This window comes from Entelurus aequoreus, linkage group LG11 (assembly GCF_033978785.1).
Source record: "Entelurus aequoreus isolate RoL-2023_Sb linkage group LG11, RoL_Eaeq_v1.1, whole genome shotgun sequence".
NCBI classification, from domain to species: Eukaryota; Metazoa; Chordata; class Actinopteri; order Syngnathiformes; family Syngnathidae; genus Entelurus; species Entelurus aequoreus.
In genome coordinates this window covers 67,414,982-67,438,919 of record NC_084741.1, presented here as the reverse complement: position 1 = coordinate 67,438,919, position 23,938 = coordinate 67,414,982, and the positions used below count along the sequence as shown (strand labels likewise).

Genomic DNA, 23,938 nt, shown 5'->3' with positions numbered 1-23,938 from the left:
CACATATACCAGTGTATGTGTGTGTGTGTGTACGTACATGTGTTAATACTCAAAAAGTCGTAAATCGCATTTTGACATAAAGTGTCTCCCCCCTTAACCCCACCTTCCTCTGACCTCCCCTTCACCCCACCCCTCCTCTTACAGGGCCATCAATCACATTTTGACATAAGGTGTCTCCCCCTCAGCCCCGCCTCCTTCTGACCTCCCCTTCACCCCACCCCTCCTCTTACAGGGCCATCAATCACATTTTGACATAAGGTGTATTCCCCCCTCAGCCCCGCCTCCTTCTGACCTCCCCTTCACCCCACCCCCCTGTGACCTTTTGACCTTAAGGTCGTAAATCTTTTTTTGACATAAGGTAACCCCTTCTCCTCTCTGGTGTGTCCAAACTTTTGGCCTGTACTGTGTATATATAAATATATATATATATATATATATATATATATATATATATATATATATATATATATATATATATATATATATATATATATATATATATATATATATATGTATATATATATATATATATATATATATATATATATATGTGTGTGTATGTTTATGTATAAATGTGTATGTACTGTATATATACTGTATAATATATATATATATATGTGTGTGTGTATGTTTATGTATAAATGTGTATGTACTGTATATATACTGTATAATATATATATACATATATATATATAAATATGTATATATGTATATGTATATATATATATATATATATACCGTACATACAAATACACACACATATATATTATATTATATTATATTATATATATATATATATATATATATATATATATATATATATATATATATATATATATATATTTATTATTTATTTATATACACACATATATGTATATATATTCATGTATATATTCAAATAGATAGCCAGGCCCCCGCCCAAATTATTTCAACCCAATGTGACCCCTCAGTCAAAGAGTTTGGGGACACTTTAGAGGGTCCAAAGAAAAAATAAAATGATGTCCTCTACAGCGGTTTGTACATTGTCTCATAAAACTCAGCAAGCTGTCAATTTTACAGATTGACCGTCCTAGATGTATTTTCCAGTTGCATTGCTCGAAGCAGGGAAATAAAATTCCAAAAAGGGAGACACATTGTCTTCTCGGGATGAGGGCTTGTCCTTGATCTGCCATTCGAAAGAGGTTTCCATGGCAACGGTCCTGTGATTTTGATGGATAACACTCATAAACACGTCGCGCCCCAGTGTGCATTACTATGTATGTGACTTTAAAACTAACCATTTACAGTTATACCAAATGATATACTCTAGTTAAGCGTGCGGAAATATGTTGGGAAGTGTATGTGCATGCTCGCAATATGTGTGAATAAGAATGAGAATAAATTCCCCCAGGTCAGGTATTTTGATGAGATTTTGAGGAGCTCACCAAAAGGTCAAAATTGTTGTTTTTAAAATATGCAAAAATGAAAATAAGTAAATAAGAAAACACATTTTTTGCCTTAACTCTTAGAGGCATGATCTCTCATGACAATTATTATTCATTTCTGGTATTTTAGTTTATTTCGGAAAAGGCTGGAGTGCCATCTCCGGGTTGGGGAGGAGACCCTGCTCCATGTGGAGGAGTTCAAGTACCTCAGAGTCTTGTTCACGAGTGAGGGAAGAGTGGATCGTGAGATCGACAGGCGGACGCTGTATCGATCCGTTGTGGTGAAGAAGGAGCTGAGCCGGAAGGCAAAGCTCTCAATTTACCGGTCGATCTACGTTCCCATCCTCACCTATGGTCATGAGCTTTGGGTTATGACCGAAAGGACAAGATCACGGGTACAAGCGGCCGAAATGAGTTTCCTCCGCCGGGTGGCGGGGCTCTCCCTTAGAGATAGGGTGAGAAGCTCTGCCATCCGGGAGGAGCTCAGAGTAAAGCCGTTGCTCCTCCGCATGGAGAGGAGCCAGATGAGGTGGTTCGGGCATCTGGTCAGGATGCCACCCGAACGCCTCCCTAGGGAGGTGTTTAGGGCACGTCCGACCGGTAGGAGGCCACGGGGAAGACCCAGGACACGTTGGGAAGACTATGTCTCCCGGCAGGCCTGGGAACGCCTTGGGATCCCCCGGGAAGAGCTGGATGAAGTGGCTGGGGAGAGGAAATTCTGGACTTTCCTGCTTAGGCTGCTGCCCTCGCGACTCGACCTCGGATAAGCGGAAGAAGATGGATGGATGGATGGATAGTTTATTTCCTGTGGAGCGCTCTTATTTTTATTTCCATTTCTGGTTTGCCTCCTTTTGCCTCTATTTTTTCCTGTCCGGGCGCTGGCTTCCTCACCTGTTCCTGATTGGCAACCAGGACGCACCTGTTCCTGGTTGCAAATCAGGATGGGTTATGTGCCTCTTGACCCGCGTTCTTTGTATCTTCATGCTGCGTCTACCGTATCTGTAAGGTTTTGCTGCTCACCCGTGGTCCGCTCCTGCCACCCAGGTTGGTACGCATTTGTTTGTGATTTACTACTCATTTGTATATTGTTCAATTGTTCCATCTAATTGTAGTTTTACAATGTGTTTCCAATAAAAAAAACACTTTGGAAGCCCCTGGCCCAACCCAAAACAACAAAGAGTCCAGACATGATTGTGAAACAGAGCAACCATCAAACTCAAGCAGTTATTTTAAGGTCAGATGAATATTGCTGCTTTAAACCTTTGCAGCAATTTCAGCTGTTGCCTGGCAACCTCTATTGTGACTCTGGCGGAGGCGCTGCACCTAATAGGAGTAGGCGCCAAGAAAGGGAAAAATGAAAATTCCTTTTGGAAAGTTGCTGTGTTTCAACGCGATGGTGAGACGAGATCTTGAATTTTTCATGACGAGCTCCTCAGGTGGCCGTGGTTGTTTGTTGTGTTGTTTAATTTTATGCTGAACTGAGACAAACACTTCCCCACGCTGGCTTGCTAATTATCTCACTGAAATTAATTCAAATGTTTTTGGGTTTTTTTTACACTACATGAGTCTTCCATGGAAGGAAATTGAAAACTAATATTTTTTTCTTATTTCTTTATTTGTTTATTTGACAGGGACAGTACAATTGTTTATTATTTTATTATTATTATTTATTCTTCTTCTTTTTCGGTCAATGGTCAACAAAATAAACAAACAGTTGTACATTCGTAGATTGAAAAAGAAAATGATGCAGACCGAAAGGGTTGGGGCTGAAATTGAACACTTATTGCGCCTAACCCTATAAACCAGTGGTCCCCAACCACCGGGCCAATTGGTACCGGGCCGCACAAGAATTTAAAAAATATATATATATATAAAGTATATATTGTGTTGTTTATGTTGAATTCATAAATTTTTTAATGAATTCAACATAAAAAACACAATATATACATTCTTTATCAATATAGATCAATACAGCCTGCAGGGATACAGTCCGTAAGCACATATGGTTGTATTTATTTATGTAAAAAAAAAAAAAAAAATTAAAAAAAAAAAATTTTTTTAGGAAGACAGAGATGGATAGCAGACGCGTTAGCCGCCGAACTCACCTTAACTTCCTCCGTCTCGCCGACCGCATCTATGATCGGGTGAAGTCCTTCGTCGCACCGTCGATCGCTGGAACGCAGGTGAGCACGGGTGTTGGTGAGCAGACGAGGGCTGGCTGGCGTAGGTGGATAGCTAATGTTTTTAGCATAGCTCTGTGAGGTACAGTTGCTAAGTTAGCTTCAATGGCGTCGTTAGCAACAACATTGGTAACCTTCGCCTTGGCTGGAAAGCATTAACCGTGTAGTTACATGTACATGGTTTAATAGTATTGTTGATCTTCTGTCTATCCTTCCAGTCAGGGGTTTATTCATTTTGTTTCTATCTGCAGTTAAGCACGATGCTATCACGTTAGCTCAGTAGCTAAAGTGTTTCGTCGATGTATTGTCGTGGAGATAAAAGTCACTGTGAATGTCCATTTCGCGTTCTCGACTCTCATTTTCAAGAGGATATAGTATCCGAGGTGGTTTAAAATACAAATCCGTGATCCACAATGGAAAAAGGAGAGAGTGTGGAATCCAATGAGCCAGGTTGTACCTAAGTTACGGTCAGAGAGAAAAAAGATATGTCTTGCACTGCATTCTAGTCATTCACTCTAACGTTCCTCATCCACAAATAGTTCATCCTCGCTCAAATTAATGGGGTAATCGTCGCTTTCTCTGTCCGAATCGCTCTAGCTGCATTGAAAACAATAAGAAAATGTGAGGAGGTGTTCAATTGACTACGTCACGCTACTTCCGGTAAGGGCAAGGCTTTTTTTTATCAGATACCAAAAGTTGCGTTCTTTATCGTCGTTGTTCTCTACTAAATCCTTTCAGCAAAAATATGGCAATATCGCGAAATGATCAAGTATGACACATAGAATGGATCTGCTATCCCCGTTTAAATAAAAACATTTCATTTCAGTAGGCCTTTAAAGTGTTTTTTAAATGTGTTAAACATTGCTACGCATATAGGTAACTTAAGTCGAGGTACATAAGAATATACACGATGACAAATGTAGAAATATTCCATGAATACAAAGCAGGTAGCAGTCATTGGTTAGGTCAGGTCAAGTTTATGCTTGAGTTTTTAAAAATGAAGATTAAAATGATTACAAGCAATGCAATTCCTTCCAATTCCACATGGATTTTTACCGTTTAGACCAGACCTGGGCAAAATACGACCCGCGGGCGACACGGGGCTCGATAAGATGTTCAATCCGGCCTGCCGGACGTTCTACATAATGTTTTTTAGACCTTTAACATCAAAACTATCGCCGCCATTATGATGTGCAGTGCAGTTTTTCAACTATAGAAAGTATTTCAATGGTTGAAATCTGCGCTTTTGGGTGTTCTACGAGTTATTACGGTAATCTTCGTCACAGCAGCTCAGACGAGGAACAAAGCAGAGTGGGCGGGGTTTGTTTTCAGAGCAGCCAGCCCGAAACGTGTGTGTCAGGAACAGATACGGAAGCACATTTTTACGTGATAATAGATCATATTGGGCAGCACGGTGGAACAATGGGTTAGTGCATGTGCCTCACAATACGAAGGTCCTGAGTAGTCCTGAGTTCAATCCCGGGCTCGGGATCTTTCTGTGTGGAGTGTCAGGTTCAAACACTGATGACATCTATTAAACAGACAAGAAGCAAGGAATTAAACAGAGGTAGAATTCAATTTAGCTCATTGAGGAGAAACACCTGGGCTGTACTCTCTGTACAGTCTTCCATTACGCTCTGACGAAAGATTGTACGCATCCTCTTTTATTTGGACTTTCTGTGATTACATGGCAACAGCTGTTTCTAAAGGAAGGGGGGTCGTAAACAGCCGTCGCCTTTGGTTACAAAACAGTTCAAAGAAAAAGTGCCTAGAGGGGGGTCAGGTCCTGCTTCCTCTCCGCTTTGTAGATCTCGGGTCAAGACAAAATCTTCCTGTGGATTACAATACACCAAAGAAACTGACACCTTCGTGTCGCTTCCCATCCTACACAGTGGAGTTTTACAAGCCTTTTGATTGGTAAGATCAAAGACAGCTTTTGTCTGCTCGCCGGCAACTCACTGAAACACAAAGTTTTGTGATAACTTAGATACAATTATTCTGACATGGAGTTTGCATGTTCTCCCCGTGACTGCGTGGGTTCTCTCCGGGTACTCCGGCTTCCTCCCACCTCCAAAGACATGCACCTGGGGATAGGTTGATTGGCAACACTAAATTGGCCCTACTGTGTGAATGTGAGTGTGAATGTTGTCTGTCTATCCGTGTTGGCCCTGTGATGAGGTGGCGACTTGTCCAGGGTGTACCCCACCTTCCGCCCGAATGCAGCTGAGATAGGCTCCTGCACCCCCCGCCACCCCAAAAAGGGACAAGCGGTAGAAAATGGATGGATGGTATTAGGGATGTCCGATAATATCGGCCTGCCGATATCATCGGCCGATAAATGCGTTAAAATGTAATATCGGAAATTATCTGTATCGTTTTTTTTATTATCGGTATCGTTTTTTGTTGTTGTTTTTTTTAATTAAATCAACATAAAAAACACAAGATACACTTACAATTAATGCACCAACCCAAAAAACCTCCCTCCTCATTCACACAAAAGGGTTGTTTCTTTCTGTTATTAATATTCTGGTTCCTACATTATATATCAATATATATCAATACAGTCTGCAAGGGATACAGTCCGTAAGCACACATGATTGTGCGTGCTGCTGGTCCACTAATAGTACTAACCTTTAACAGTTAATGTTACTCATTTTCATTAATTACTAGTTTCTATGTAACTGTTTTTATATTGTTTTACTTTCTTTTTTATTCAAGAAAATGTTTTTAATTTATTTATCTTATTTTATTTTAAAACATTTTTTAAAAAGTACCTTATCATCACCATACCTGGTTGTCTAAATTAGACATAATAATGTGTGTATATATCGGTTGATATCGGTATCGGTTGATATCGGTATCGGTTGATATCGGTATCTGTAATTAAAGAGTTGGACAATATCGGAATATCGGATATCGGCAAAAAGCCATTATCGGACATCCCTAGATGGAATATATCATATTGTAGGTGTTTATTACACTTTGCATTCATATATATATATATTTTTTTACATTTTTGTTATGTTTTGCTTGATTGTAAAACATACACAACTAATGGACGAGCTGGTCTGAGAAGTAAAAGAGGAGCGATGTTCACACGTTGTTAATATTCAGTGTTTTATTGTTCATAGTTAATATTGTAAATCCCACTTTCTTTATTTTAGTGTACATTTTGAGTGTCCAATTCAATAAAAAAAACTGTAAAATTCCATTCCGTTTTTTTGAGGCGGTCTGTCATAACTTTTTTAGAACTCTATCAGACATTTTGACTTTCAGTATTAGTGTTCCTGAAAAAAAGGGACCCAAACACACACATACTGTACAGCTAAATGTGTATATATCATTTATACACACATACACATTGCCCCCCCCCCCCCCCCCCCCCCCCAGACACATTTTTTTCTCTCAATGTGGCCCCCGAGTTAAAATATTTGCCCAGCCCTGGTTTAGACGCTAACATAAATACAGGTATTGTGTGCTCCAACACTGATTCTCAAACTGTGGAACAGGGGCCACTGGTGTGCACCTGGTGTTACCCAGGAACATAGTTCTAACAGCAGTTAACTGATTTTTTGACACTTGTGTGACAGATAGGTATGCTGATTTGAAACATTCATTAATAGGGTTTTAGGTAAAAATCACCAAATTGAGTATTATTTTTTTGTTTAATTAGAACAGGGGTGTTAAACTCGTTTTCATTGAGGGCCACGTCGCAGTAATGGCTGCCTTCAGAGGGCCGGCTTTTAAATGTATTTTTGCATGCTCGTAATATCCTGTGATTAATCATGAATAATCAAAAGTGGGTGATGCATCTGACTTTTAAAAAAATATCATTGGACAGCATATGTCGTCATATTTAGGGATGTCCGATAATATCGGCCTGCCGATATTATCGGCCGATAAATGCGCTAAAATGTAATATCCGAAATTATCGGTATCGTTTTTTTTATTATCTGTATCGGGTTTTTTTGGGTTTTTATTTTTTATTAAATCAACATAAAAAACACAAGATACACTTACAATTAGTGCACCTCCCCCCATTTCTTTCTGTTATTAATATTCTGGTTCCTACATTATATATCAATATATATCAATACAGTCTGCAAGGGATACAGTCCGTAAGCACACATGATTGTGCGTGCTGCTGGTCCACTAATAGTACTAACCTTTAACAGTTAATTTTACTCATTTTCATTAATTACTAGTTTCTATGTAACCGTTTTTATATTGTTTTACTTTCTTTTTTATTCAAGAAAATGTTTTTAATTTAGTTATCTTATTTTATTTATTTTTTTAAAAAGTACCTTATCTTCACCGTACCTGGTTGTCCAAATTAGGCATAATAATGTGTTAATTCCACGACTGCATATATCGGTTGATATCGGTGTCGGTTGATATCGGTATCGGTAATTAAAGAGTTGGACAATATCGGAATATCGGATATCGGCAAAAAGCCATTATCGGACATCCCTAGTCATATTATTTCACAATTGCCGATGCATTTGAATATTAGATATTTTTATGTGCAAATTGATGGATAATTGGCTTTGAAATCATAAGTAAAGATGACAAGGAGATATTTAACTCTTTGTTTTTTACCTGTACAAACATATTTTGTAATACAGTATGTCATAATATAATATTTAACCCCAACAACAAATGTAACTGTATAGCGACCGATATTATAAGTTTTGTTTCTTTCAGCTCCTTTTAATTCATTATTTATTTTAAATGTTATGTTGATTGTTTTTGTTTGACCTTAAATGAATGAAATAAAACAAACACATATTTGGCATGATTAGATATTACTACAGTTTAAAAGATATGGATTTTTCTTTTCTGTCAAAATTAGTAAAAAAAAATAAAAATGAAGCATTTTATTGAGACACAAGGCTTTTGTGGGCCACATGAAATGATGTGACGGGCCAGATCTGGCCTGGAGTTTGACACCTGTGAATTAAAACCTATGTGTCAAAGTCAAGGCCCGAATGAATTATCTAGGGCCCCCGAGATGATATTTGATTAGTATTAGAAACTGTAGTGGATTGTCCGAAGCTTAAACAGCAACAAACGTGAGTTTAGTACAAAAAGTTTATTTACCCATAGTCAAAAGTGCAAAGTTGGATTGAGCTGCCCATGCAGACAAACAAACGTCCTCCGGAGGACACAAGAATCAAGCAATCTCTTCTCTCCCCTTGTCACTTGGCCATTTTATCTGTTTTCCCCATGCCTCAAGGTCCCGTTGTTATCGACATGTTTGTTTTGCAACATCCTTGAATCCCTTAGTCATGCTTAAACAATCAAAACATTTTGTAGAATGGTCGGCCCGACTCCATATTCAACTTTGGCCTAAATCTGGTCCTTCACTGGTTTAGAATAGAAAAGAAATGAAACGAGCAGACATTCTTGATAGACACGAAATATAGTTCAAAGGTCAGAAATTCCACCACAAAACTGCTCCTGTTTTGCACGCACCAATACTCCCGTCAGTGTTGGCGCTAGGAATTTTCAAAATGGGGTCCCAGGGACCCCGTCAAGTCATAAAAATGAGGTCCCACAGTACATTTTTGGGGTTCCACTTTTTTGTATGCGTTTTGAAAACAAATGATACATGTGTGCATTATCCTGTTGTATCTCACATTCTATATTGTGTTTTGGAAAAAGGTTGTCATAAACGTTACTTCATTCATTAAAAAAATAATACAAAAGAAAACACATTTTTATGCATATGTAAATGTATCAGTTATAAACATTCATTCACTTTCTTCTTTCCTTCATGGATCTAAACCAGTGGTTCTTAACCTTGTTGGCGGTACCGAACCTCACCAGTTTCATATGCGCATTCACCCAACCCTTCTTTAGTGAAAAATAAGATGTTGTTTTTTTTTTAAATTTAAGACAAAGTTATATGTTTTTGGTAACACCGTCATGTGTTAATCATGTTTTTGTTTGTCCATGTTTTGCTTGGTTTTTGGACTCTCTTTAGTTCCTGGTTGCACTTCCTTGTTTTGTTTGGTTTCCATGGTCACCCATTAGTTTTCACCTGTCATGTCACGCACCTGTTTCACGTTTTGAGTCACGCACCTGTTGTTAATCATGTCTGGGTTATTTAAGTCTTTCTTTCTGTTCACTCGTTCTGCGTTCATTGTCTTTGTCACACCGGTTCATGTCCCTTGTTGACCAAGTAAGTTTTCATAGTCCATGTCCTAGCTTCTGCTAACTAGCAGCTTCTTTTGTGTTTTAGGCACGCTTGCCTTTTTTGTTTATTGTTTGCGTTTGTGAAAGTTTGAATGATTTATGTTTGATAAATCCAAGCTCACCTTCACGCTGTCGTCCGGAGCCATTTTTGCATTGGAAGAACAACCCCGCAGCCAGCTGCGACCCTCCCCACATGACAAACACTTTAGTATGGGGAACATATTCTAAGTAACAAAGACTTTTTGGACACTAGGGGAACATAGGGTTCTGTAACAACTTCTTCCCTCAGGCCGTAAGACTCTTGAACGCATCATAATTATCCCCTCAACTCTCCCCAAAATGGATTAACTCGCTGGAATAAAAAAGAAAATATTACATACATAAACGTGGATGCATGTGGAAAAAGTGCAATATATTTATCTGTACAGTAACCTATTTATTTATTTATATATGCACCTTATTGCTTTTTTATCCTGCACTACTGAGCTTATGTAATAAAATGTCGTTCTTATCTGTACTGTAAAGTTCAAATTGGAATGACAATAAAAAGGAAGTCTAAGTCTAAGTCTAATTTTCTAAGTAACAAAGACTTAATTTAGAGTTATTTGGTTAGGGTTAGGGTTAGAGGATTAGGGCCAGAGTTAAAGGGTTAGGGTTATAATAAGGCCATGCCGAATAAGGCATTGATAAGTACTTAATGACTAGTTAAGAGCCAATATGTTACTAATTTGCATGTTAATAAGCAACTAATTAATGGTGAATATGTTCCCCATACTAAAGTGTTACCATGTTTTTTTACTGGTGCACAAAATGAACCGTGCATGAACATCACCTTGTTCAAACAACAAAACCAACACAGTGCATAAACTCACAACACATTACACACCTGCAAATCAGTGTGACTTCTGCTGTTGCCGTATCCGTAATACGCCGATAGGGAGAAGTTTGTATTTACACGATGAGTCGGGTGTGTCTTGACCTCCGCCGAACCCCTGAGCCCGACTCACCGAACGCCTAGGGTTCGATCGAACCCAGGTTAAAAACCACTGATCTAAACTTTACAGCTGCTGGGTATTTTTTCCTCTATATTTTTTTTGTAATATTTTCAGAACGTGTTTGTTCTATTTTCGGTTAAAGTAAGACAAAGAAAAACAATCTGAAGTTGTCTTTATTTTAAAGTTAAAGTACCAATGATTGTCACACACACACTAGGTGTGGTGAAATATGTCCTCTGCATTTGACCCATCCCCTTGCTCACCCCCTGGGAGGTGAGGGGAGCAGTGGGCAGCAGCGGTGGCCGCGCCCAGGAATAATTTTTGGTGATTTAACCCCCAATTCCAACCCTTATTTTTTAGTTTTGATGCCATGGTTTTAATAGTCCGGCCCGCGTGTGCACAGTTTTACCTCCATGCGGCCCCTCAGCTAAAATGAGTTTGACACTTCTGCAATAGAACAACTTGGGAGTGTCTACTTTGGAGGTTCCACTTTAAGGCAGGAAAAATAATGTATATGTTTATCTGATGTTTAAACATATTGCATTGTCTAAACCAGGTGTCACCAACGCGGTGCCCGCGGGCACCAGGTAGCCCGTAAGGACCAGATGAGTAGCCCGCTGGCCTGTTCTAAAAATAGCTCAAATAGCAGCACTTACCAGTGAGCTGCCTCTATTTTTTAAATTGTATTTATTTACTAGCAAGCTGGTCTCGCTTTGCCCGACATTTTTAATTCTAAGAGAGACAAAACTCAAATAGAATTTGAAAATCCAAGAAAATATTTTAAAGACTTGGTCTTCACTTGTTTAAATAAATTCATAAATTTTTTTGCTTTGCTTCTTATAACTTTCAGAAAGACAATTTTAGAGAAAAAATACAACCTTAAAAATGATTTTAGGATTTTTAAACGCATATACCTTTTTACCTTTTAAATTCCTTCCTCTACTTTCATGACAATTTAAATCAATGTTCAAGTAAAAAAAAAATTTTTTTATTGTAAAGATTAATAAATACATTTTAATTTAATTTTTCATTTTAGCTTCTGTTTTTTCGACGAAGAATATTTGTGAAATATTTCTTCAAACTTATTATGATTAAAATACAAAAAAATTATTCTGGCAAATCTAGAAAATCTGTAGAATCAAATTTAAATCTTAAAACATGTCATCAAAATTCTAAAATTAATCTTAATCAGGGAAAATTACTAATGATGTTCCATAAATTCTTTTTTAAATTTTTTCAAAAAGATTCGAATTAGCTAGTTTTTCTCTTCTTTTTTTCAGTTGAATTTTAAAGAGTCGAAATTGAAGATAAACTATGTTTCAAAATTTAATTGTCATTTTTTTTCGTGTTTTCTCCTCTTTTAAACCATTCAATTAAGTGTAAATATCATTAATTATTAATAATAACATACAGTTAAAGGTAAATTGAGCAAATTTGCTATTTCTGGCAATTTATTTAAGTGTGTATCAAACTGGTAGCCCTTCGCATTAATCAGTACCCAAGAAGTAGCTCTTGCTTTCAAAAAGGTTGGTGACCCCTGGTCTAAACATAACAAAAAGGCCCATAGATTTAAAAACAAACAACTGTTGATGGTCATAAAAACTGTAAAAAAATAACCCTTGGCAACATTTCACGCTTTCCAAACACACAGGGGGAAAAAAAGGTTTCCTCCGCACGCATACACAAAACAAAAAGCTATGACATACATCCCTGTCATGGCGGCCTTGCAAAAGTTTACTAATCGAGTCCCTATGGCATCCATCACAGGTGCCGAGACATGAGTAGCCGATCCGTCACTGTCTGGCACAACCTGGTACATGTGCGTGCACCCACACAGCAATCATGCGTGGCATATATTTTTACCCCACCTCATTATGAGTATCATTATGTATGATTATACCTGCTGCCCTCCCACGGAGGCTGGAGGTGGCCCACGCTGATCACTCTAATCAAGGCTGAAATGTGTGCGTTTTTATGCAGGAGTGTGGGAGGGGGAGGGGGCCCTGCGGAGCTCGATTACGCCCAGATGGATTCTCATTTGGCTTTGATGAGACAATAAGCATCAGTCACAGTCAAGCAATACATTAGCAGCAAATCACTTTAATGAATATATATTATTTTGACCTCTGCCTGTATTGTGCTTTTTTTCCCCCACATTGCCGCATGTCCCCTTAAAGGCCATTACTCCATATCTGTCCTCGACCTTTCTTCAGCCACGCCAAGCATTAAGTCACTTTCTCATCCTGCCTCTTGCTCCTTTGTCGGATGATACAGTCCTCTCTCGTCACATCGGGCTTCCAAGTTTGCGATTTCACCCTATCACTGATTGTATGTATATTTGGCTTAAAATAAGCATTTTCAAGCTTGCAAATTGCTCAATAAACTAAAAATAATGATACTACGGAAGTATTGGCCTCTAGATGAGATCAAAACAATCAGAGTGCGCTGTTCAATATCGTGACCGCTGATTGGCTCAGCCTCAGGCAGCATTACTAGATTGGATTAAAGGAGTGTGACGGTGACTAAATAATGTTATTTCATGTCTAGAGGGCTCTCTTTATGTTCAAAACGTTTTCCTTTAGTTTATATTTTTTATTAATTTCCTTTTTTATTTCTTCATTTAAGTGTTACTTCTTTTTATTTGTATTCATTTTTTATGTTTAATGTTTTCTGCTTTTTAATTTTTTGTTTTTGTACATTTTTTAAAAACATTTTCCTTCTTCCATCAATTTATAAACTGTTATTTAAGTAGTTTTTTTTAAATTTTCAATTAATTTTTTATTAATACATTTTTAATTTATTTATTTAAGTGTTACTTGTTTTTATTTGTATTCATTTCTTATGTTAAATTTTTTTTTGCTTTTTAATTTTTTGTTTTTTTACAGTTTTTAAAAACATTTTCGTTCTTTCATCAATTTATAAACTGTTATTTAAGTTTTTTTTTTTTTTTTTCAGTAGCCATACTGACACTTAAAGAAAAGGTAAGATTGAACACATACAAAACCATTGCCTTTGCTATGATAGCCCTATCTTCTGATTTAGCTTCATTCTTTTTCAACATCTTTATATTTATTATTTATTTGTATAATTAATTAATTAGTCTATTATTTAAATGGTATTTGTACAACAAATTTGTTTGTCTAACATTAAATGTGTAATATTTGTCTATTTGTATAACAAATTAGGTAATTAATGTCTAATATTTAATGTATTATTTGTCTCTATTTGTATAAATAATTTGTACAGTATTTATTTTTATCATTTGTTTTTATTTACATTATTATTAATTTGTTTAATATTTAATTGTTATTGTTTGTCTTCATTTGTAAAATTAATTTGTGTAATATTTATTTTTATTTATTCTTTCGGTTTTTCATTTTTCATTATTATTTTTTTTAATATTCCTTCCTCACTGCAGCTTTTATTCTTTGTCTTCATTTGAATAATAATTTGTTTGTCTTGTGGTTGTCGAGATAATGAGGCGAGAGAGCAGTAGTTCTGAGCCGGTGATTATATTATCTTTATTATCTCTTGCAACAACAACAACAACAACCCTTTTACCCCGAAAGTGTGTCTCCTTATATCTGGTCACATCCGGTCCATCCACTAATCCCCAAACTAGTGATGAGAACATTTGGTGCCCCGCTACACATCACAGTCTAACATTACATTTGAAAAATGTGTCTTTATTTGTATAATTAATTTGTTAATTAATTTGTCTAATATTTAATTTGTATTTATCTTTATTTGCATTATTAATTAAATTGTCTAATATTTAATTTGTATTATTTGTCTTTATTTGTATCATTAATTAATCTGTCTAATATTTAATTTGTATTTGTCTTTATTTGTATTATCATTTAATTTGTTTAATACTACATTTTCATTATTTGTCTTTATTTGTATAATTTGTGTAATATTTACTTTTTGTATTCTTTCGGTTTTTCATTTAAAAAATTTCTTTAAAACATTGCTTCCTCCCTGCAGCTTTTATTCTTTGTCTTCATTTGTATGACCATTCGTTTGTCTAACATTACATTTGTATTATTTGCCTTTATTTGTATAATTAATTTCTTTATTTGTCTAATATTAAGTTTTTATCGTTTTTATTCGTATTATTAACTTGTGTAATATTTCATTTGTTTTATTCTTTTAGTTTTTTATTTTTACTTTTTTATATATATTCCTTCCTCACTACAGCTTTTATTATTTGTATTTGTCTATTTATAATATTATTTTCAAAATATTTCGCATTAATTACATTTTTCTAAAATATTTTTTCAAGATGTGAACAAATTATCCATAATTGCTGAAACACAGAGACGATGTGGGATTATATATATCCCAGGTGTCAAACTCAAGGCCTGGGGGCCAGACATGGCCCTCCACATCATTGTATGTGGCCCTCAAAAGCCTGGGAAAAATGTGTGTTAATAAAATACTTCTTTTTTTTTTTTTTTTACTAAATGCAAATAACTATTTAAATTTTGACAGAAAAAAATGTGTATCTTCTAAATGTTATTATCTAATCATGCCAAATATTACATTATTATATAGTGTATTACAAACATATGTTAGTAAAGATAATTTTAGTTTGTACATGAAAAAAGATAATAATCGAGTGCATAGGCAATGGTGAAATAATGTGAGGCAATTGCTGGTACACATTTATATCAATGCTGTCAAATGATATTTCCATCCATCCATCTTCTTCCGCTTATCCGAGGTCGGGTCGCGGGGGCAGCAGCCTAAGCAGAGAAGCCCAGACTTTCCTCTCCCCAGCTAATTCGTCCAGCTCTTCCCGGGGGATCCCGAGGCGTTCCCAGGCCAGCCGGGAGACATAGTCTACCCAACGTGTCCTGGGTCTTCCCCGTGGCCTCCTACTGGTCAGACGTGCCCTTAACACCTCCCTAGGGAGGCGTTCGGGTGGCATCCTGACCAGATGCCCGAACCACCTCATTTGGCTCTATTCATTTTTTTAAATTCAGATCAATTTGAATTTTGATTAATCAGTTGGACAAACCTTACCTTATCCCAATAAACATCTGTTCGGTATTTTAACATAAAAGTCTTTGATTGTGAGGCATTAAAAGCCACAAAATGCAACGGGTCCATCAGACCCACAAACGCTGGCTGAGGAACAACAATATGAGCGTTGCACGGAAAATTTCTCTGCCAGTTTCTGCATCCCACAGGGATTCTTCTTTTGGGTTTCTGCACCTGCGGTTCCCACACAAGGTTGCAACATTGTCTGTCGACACTGTCTGCTCTCATTTTGTCGCACATTTGACCCTCTGATGTTCTGTGTACCTACACTCTGTCCTCCTCCTGTCTAGGCCTGCTGTGTGTGTGTGTGTGTGTGTGTGTGTGTGTGTGTGTGTGTGTGTGTGTGTGTGTGTGTGTGTGTGTGTGTGTGTGTGTGTGTGTGTGTGTGTGTGTGTGTGGTACACAGAACATCAATTTCCACACTTCTATTAGCCCCGGGTCCAGTGAACCCGGACATCTTATATGTAATAGAAATGTGTAGGGGGGGTGTATGGTGTGTGGTCATTAAATATGTATTCTGATATATGTTCTTCACAGAAAATGAGCCTAAGTCAGTGAGTCTCAGTTTGAAAAATTAATTAATTGTATAATTTTTCTTTTAATAAAAAATGTAAACGGGTCCCGCAGACCCGAACACCACACAAGGGTTAAGCATATTCTACCATTACCAATATGGTCACATCCTCTTTAAACCCTCTTCCCTACCACAGTGACGACCAGACGCTCGGCCTCCGAGCTGGTTCTGGAGTGTCTCTACAGCGCGCTGTCCGAGGTCCAAAGTGTGATGTGGGAGCACCACAACAGGACTTACGGGCTGGAAATGATGAGCAGCGGCCTTGAAAGTGTGGAGACTTGCATCCCCTTACCCGTCACCCCTGACACAGCTGGAAACTACACCTGTACCTTGCAGCTAACCAATGGCCAGACGGTCAGCGCCACACACGTGGTCAAGCAACAAGGTAGCCACGCAAACTTGCCTGTTTTGCCACATTTTTAAAATGCCTGGATTTGTGTTCTGCGTAAAATGCACCAATCCGGAATGAGGGGTGAAGAAATAAAGAATAAAAAATCGGGTTGTACCTTATGAGTCATAAAAGCTCCGTCTTTAGATGCCTGGCTTCCATGTGCATTACGATGAGCCCCCAGACTCCCCTTCCGCGGTCTAAGTGATGCATCGGGCTTATCTGAACCAGGGGGGATCCATTTAGCTGTCACATCCTCCTGATCTCTTCCACGACACACAATAAGCTTGAATAATTTAGTCATTGTCGGAGGAGATATCCCAGGGTTCGGTCTGCTTATATCCACGTATCAGCTATGAGAAAAGTAATGACCTTCATCGCTAATAAAAGAGGAGGTTAAGCATTGTGGGTTTTTACGGCATGTTAAGAAAGCTAGTTAAAGGTTAAAGTTTGTATAGCCCTTGGTACGTTTTAGGGATGGGCCATATGGCCTAAAATTCAATATTGTGATGTATATTGCAGCCTCCTGCGATAACGATATAAATCACAAGTATTATTTGAAATTATGGGTGTATTAATTCTAGAGATGTCCGATAATATCGGCCTGCCGATATTATCGGCCGATATATGCGTTAAAATGTAATATCGGAAATTATCGGTATCGTTTTTTTATTATCGGTATCGTTTTTGTTGTTGTTTTTTTTTAATTAAATCAACATAAAAAACACAAGATACACTTACAATTAGTGCACCAACCCAAAAAACCTCCCTCCCCCATTTACACTCATTCACACAAAAGGGTTGTTTCTTTCTGTTATCAATATTCTGGTTCCTACATTATATATCAATATATATCAATACAGTCTGCAAGGGATACAGTCCGTAAGCACACATGATTGTGCGTGCTGCTGGTCCACTAATAGTACTAACCTTTAACAGTTAATTTTACTCATTTTCATTCATTACTAGTTTCTATGTAACTGTTTTTATATTGTTGTACTTTCTTTTTTATTCAAGAAAAGGTTTTTAATTTATTTATCTTATTTTACTAATTTTTTTAAAAAGTACCTTATCTTCACCATACCTGGTTGTCCAAATTAGGCATAATAATGTGTTAATTCCACGACTGCATATATCGGTTGATATCGGTATCGGTTGATATCGGTATCGGTAATTAAAGAGTTGGACAATATCGGAATATCAGATATCGGCAAAAAGCCATTATCGGACATCCCTAATTAATTCCTTTTAACGATTCGATTCAAATCATAATTTAAGGTTGCCGATAGTGTTGTCCTGATACCAATATTTTGGTACCGGTACCAAAATGTATTCCGATACTTTTCGGTACTTTTCTAAATAAAGAAGACCGCAAAAAATGGGATTATTGGCTTTATTTTAAGAAAGGGTACATTAAACATATGTTTCTTATTGCAAGTTTGTCCTTAAATAAAACAGTGAACATACTACACAACTTGTCTTTTATTAGTAGGTAAGCAAACAAAGGCTCCTAATTTAGCTGCTGACATATGCAGTAACATATTGTGTCATTTTCCATTCTATTATTTTGACAAAATGATTAAGGACAAGTGGTAGAAAATGAATTATTAATCTACTTGTTCATTTACTGTTAATATCTGCTTACTTTCTCTTTTAACATGTTCTGTCTAGACTTCTGTTAAAATGTAATAATCATTTATTCTTCTGTTGTTTGATACTTTACATTAGTTTTGGATGATACCACAAATGTGGGTATCGATTCGATACCAAGTCGTTACAGGATCATACATTGGTCATATTCAAAGTCCTCATGTGCCCAAGGACATATTTCCTGAGTTTATAAACATAATTTGAATTTAAAAAAACGAAAGGTGTGAATGTTGTCTGTCTATCTGTGTTGGCCCTGTGATGAGGTGCTGACTTGTCCAGGGTGTACCCCGCCTTCCTCCCGAATGCAACTGAGATTGGCTCCAGCACCCCCCGCGACCCCGAACGGGACAAGGGGTACAAAATGGATGGATGGATGGAAAGATGTTCAAGAATTTGGATGTAGTTATAGTAGTATCGACTAGATGTAATCCTGTACTTGGTATCATTACAGTGGATGTCAGGTGTAGATCCACCCATGGCGTTTGTTTACATTGTGACGCCGGTGAGCTACGGTGTGTAGTGAAGCATGTTTAGCTATTCCTCGTCCTGCAGGGATGATACTTGTAAGAAACTTACTTTATTTGTCGCCATGGAGACGAGGATTAGTGATTTAGAAGTAGCTAAAACACTGCAGACTGAGGATGGACTTTAGCCGCTAGCTAGCTAGCCATGTCTTAAAGCACCTCTTCCTGTGGGCGTTTCAGTGTTATAACTTCACCTTTATCGTTAGTTTTTAAGCCAAAATGCATCCGTTCTCCGTTTTCTGTCTACACACTGTCTGCTTGTAAGTACTTCGTGATTGTGCGCTGCCGAACATGCTCCTCTGCTCGTAAACCAGCAATGTCAGGACGTGAGGATGACGGGGGTGCGGGACCAGTACTGTTCAGAGGCGGTATCGTACTGAATATGATTCATACTCTATACTAATACCGGTATACTGTACAACCCTAGTTGCCGATATGATTTGGGGTGTTACGGCGGGGGTCGCATGTTAATGCGCGGATCCTTTTCCCAGGATGCGGACGAAACTCCGGAAGCAGCGAGCAGGTAGGACGGGGGTTGGCAACATGCGACTTTCGAGCCACATGCGACTCTTTAGCGCCGCCCTAGTGGCTCCCTGGAGCTTTTTCAAAAATGTAAGAAAATGGAAAAAGATAACTACGATGAGGTGGCGACTTCTTCAGGGTGTACCCCGCCTACCGCCCGAATGCAGCTGAGATAGACTCCAGCGACCCCAAAAGGGACAAGCGGTAGAAAATGGATAGGATGGATGGAAAAAGATGAGGAAAGAAAAGAAAAACGTTTTAATATGGTTTCTGTAGGAGGACAAACATGACACAAACCTTCCTAATTGTTAGAAATCCAAATGTTTACATTAAACATGCTTCACTGATGAGAGTATTTGTTGCGCACCATTTTGTCCTAATTCCGGAAGTCCTTAAACGCACCGTAGTTTGTTTACATGTACAACTTTCCTTGATGCTGCCACAGAAAGACGTGTTTTATGCCACTCCCTTCTTTGGCTCTATTTGTCCATCAAACGTTTTACGCTGTGCGTGAATCCACAAAGGTGAGCTTTGTTGATGTTAATGACTTGTTTGGAGTGCTAACCAGACACATTTGGTCACTGCATGACTGCAAGCTAATCAATGCTAACATGCTATTTATGCCAGCTGTATGTACATGATGCATCATTATGCCTCGTATTTTAGGTATATTTGAGCTCATTTTATTTGTAGTTTCTGTTTCCTTCAGCTTGAACACACACATCTTGAACCTTTGGCCATTCGAAGCCAGTAATTTCCAGGAGTTATCACACCCTCTGAAAAGCCTCCGTTTTAGTAATGTTTTCCAATGTTGTAAAAATGTGTGGAATAAATATGACATTTCAACATTTCTGTCAGAGACTTGCCTCAGCCTGCGACACATAGTCATTTTGATAATAGTCTAATATAGCTAATATAGACACTTACATCATGTGTTGGCACATGAAAAGGTTCAAAAATTGTAAGCACGGTAGCCGAAACTTGTCAGGTATAACTTTGAGTTGAGTTTGAGTTTATTTGGAACATGCAAGCATACAACATAATATATCCCAATTTCCAGTTTCTCTTTTCAACATGTTCGAAAAGGAGTAGGAACAAGCAGAGCTTATTTAATCCTACCCCTTTTCTTTTACATAACAGTTGCTAAAACTTTTGTTCACTGCCTGTTCTCACAATATAGTCCATAAGTAATCACAATAAAAATAGATAAATAAATAATAATTGGTGAAGTAAAAGATATTTCATATGATGAGATGAGTAAGATTATTTTGAGTATGAATGAATGGATGAAATAAATTCAGAATGTTTATCATGGTTCCTCTTCTTTGTAGTTTGTAAACACTTTAAGTTTGAAGAGTTTCTTGAAGTGGATCATATTAGTACATTGTTTGATTTTCTTTGCTTAATCCATTCCATAATTTAATTCCACATACAGATATACTGAAGGTTAGAGATGTCCGATAATATCGGCCTGCTGATATTGTCGGCCGATAAATGCTTTAAAATGTAACATCGGAAATGATCGGTATCCGTTTTTTTATTATCGGTATCGTGTTTTTTTTGTTTTTTTTTATTAAATCCACATAAAAAACACAAGATACATTTACAATTAGTACACCAACCCAAAAAACCTCCCTCCCCCATTTACACTCATTCACACAAAAGGGTTGTTTCTTTCTGTAATTAATATTCTGGTTCCTACATTATATATCAATATATATCAATACAGTCTGCAAGGGATACAGTCCGTAAGCACACATGATTTATTATTTATTATTAACAGTTAATTTGACACATTTTCATTAATTACTAGTTTCTATGTAACTGTTTTTATATTGTTTTACTTTCTTTTGTATTCAAGAAAATGTTTTTAATTTATTTATTTTATTTTATTTTATTAATATTTTTAAAAAGGACCTTATCTTCACCATACCTGGTTGTCCAAATAATAATGTGTTGATTCCACGACTGTATATATCGGTATCGGTTGATATCGGTATCGGTTGATATCATTATTGGTAATTAAGAGTTGGACAATATCGGAATATCGGATATCGGCAAAAAGCCATTATCGGACATCCCTACTGAGGGTCTTAAGTGTTGTACATGCGTACAAATTACATTTTTCTCTAAGATTATATTTGTCCTTTTTTGTTGAGAAGAATTGTTGTACATTCTTGGGTAGCAGGTTATAGTTTGCTTTGTGTATAATTTTAGCTGTTTGCAAATTCATGGAATTTCAGTATCTTTGACTTTACCTTACTAGCCTATATACACTACCGTTCAAAAGTTTGGGGTCACATTGAAATGTCCTTATTTTTGAAGGAAAAGCACTGTACTTTTCAATGAAGATAACTTTCAACTAGTCTTAACTTTAAAGAAATACACTCTATACATTGCTAATGTGGTAAATGACTATTCTAGCTGCAAATGTCTGCTTTTTGGTGCAATATCTACATAGGTGTATAGAGGCCCATTTCCAGCAACTATCACTCCAGTGTTCTAATGGTACAATGTGTTTGCTCATTGGCTCAGAAGGCTAATTGATGATTAGAAAACCCTTGTGCAATCATGTTCACACATCTGAAAACAGTTTAGCTCGTTACAGAAGCTACAAAACGGACCTTCCTTTGAGCAGATTGAGTTTCTGGAGCATCACATTTGTGGGGTCAATTAAACGCTCAAAATGGCCAGAAAAAGAGAACTTTCATCTGAAACTCGACAGTCTATTCTTGTTCTTAGAAATGAAGGCTATTCCACAAAATTGTTTGGGTGACCCCAAACTTTTTGTTTGGGTGACCCCAACCATTTATATATACACATCAGTAGGCTAAATGAACCTCTTCAACATATTGTATTCTGTTTTTATTTACGAATCACACAACGTGGCAACTTCACTGGGTTTTGGGTTTTGTAAATCGTTATCAGGGGAAAGGCAGTTATGGCCGTACTTTTTTGGAAAACTTTCAAACATTCGGCGTGCGTTGCTAAGAGATGTTGCTGGGAGCAGAGTCTGGGTCTCACGTAGACAATCTCTGTTGTATGCAGCGTGCCTCCCAGCTAAATCAAACAATGTTACGACTATAATTGCAGAAGCCGGAACAACATATAACTTCAACATGAAATGTCGTGTTGTTTATTGCGACGCATCACTTGGGCCTGGGAGCTATATGTTTATGCAGTCTTTTTAAATGAGAAAGCTCCTCCAAGATGTAACTTCTGCAGGGTGCCCGCCTCTTTGCACTGATATACAGCACCCCCAACCCCGCCCCCCCTCACCCGCGCACCACCCACCACCATCTCATCTGAGGTGGAAGCGATGAGATAAAATGTGAATGGAGGTAAAGAAAAGGTGTGAAGATGAGGGGAGAGAGAGAGTGAAAATGCATTTATGCCTCACTTCCCTCTGCACTCGATTAGCATAATTCAGGTGTTAAACCTGGCATGGAGAACAGTGCGGGTCAGCCCGCGGGGTCAGCGCCCGCCACCGTGTTCCATTAGCACATCCTCGCCAATCAATTAGAGCTCACACGGGCCGTTATGATTGATGGCTTTGAAGGTGGCTAATGGCGGTGACACGGTGGCGAAGGTGACGCCCGTGGCTCGTTTCTTTTACAAACAGAATTTGTCAAACCTGGATAAGGGCGATAGTCACTTGAGCGGAGTTAGCGTCCCGCCGCGTAAATTGTGCATTGAGGGCCGTAATTGCACTAAAAGTCCAACTGCGGGGACCCGAGGGTCTGATTTCGTTCATCGTAAGGCTCAATTACAGCCGGCGCTCTCTTCTTCATTTGACAGCACCCGCAGGGGCTGTGTTTGACAAAACTGATGTCGTCGCCATAATGCAAACGCACTTGACGGGTTTCATTTCATACATCATCTCTCTGGCAGCATGTTCTTCAGCCTGACTCTTCTAACGCAGACAGATGTTTACTTTAGACAAGCCGGTGTTCAACTTTCAGTGCAGCGTTAATGTCTTTATTCATGCTTGAACAATACGCAAGCCTCCAGCTAGGTGGCAGCAGCGCTCCAATGTCATGATCCGTGGTTCGGATCATGTTTTCGTTATGTTCTGTTTGTTTAACTCCACTAGTTCCTGTTTTTTGTGCACTCTTGTTTGTTTTGGTTGCCATGGTTGCGTATGATTTTCACCTGCCGCTGGTGTTCGGGACGCTCACCCGGCTCTAATCAAGAGACACTATTTAAACCTGCCTTTGCCAGTCAGTCGGCCTGGCGTCATTGTTCGGTTCATGTCTGATTCCAAGTTTATGCCAAGTGTTCGCTTCGTGCCTCGTATACGTACGTTTTTGTTTGTTCATGTCACAGCTAGTAAGTTTTCCTTGTTAAAGTTTATGCTAAGTGTTAGTTTAGCTCCAAGTGCGATCAGCGCGTTGTGCCTTCGCCTTGTTTTCCGTTTTTTGTAGTACCTTGAGTTTT

General features: G+C 37.9%; 1 protein-coding gene across 1 annotated transcript in view; it reads left to right on the top strand.

Moving 5' to 3' along the window:
• The window catches only part of LOC133659665 (uncharacterized), a 124,327-nt gene that overhangs the window by 35,647 nt on the left and 64,742 nt on the right, over positions 1 to 23,938 (top strand). Inside the window, exon 6 of the mRNA XM_062062248.1 lies at positions 16,554 to 16,802. Within this exon, the coding sequence (XP_061918232.1) occupies positions 16,554 to 16,802 (249 nt within the window). The remainder of the gene's footprint in view (positions 1 to 16,553; positions 16,803 to 23,938) is intronic.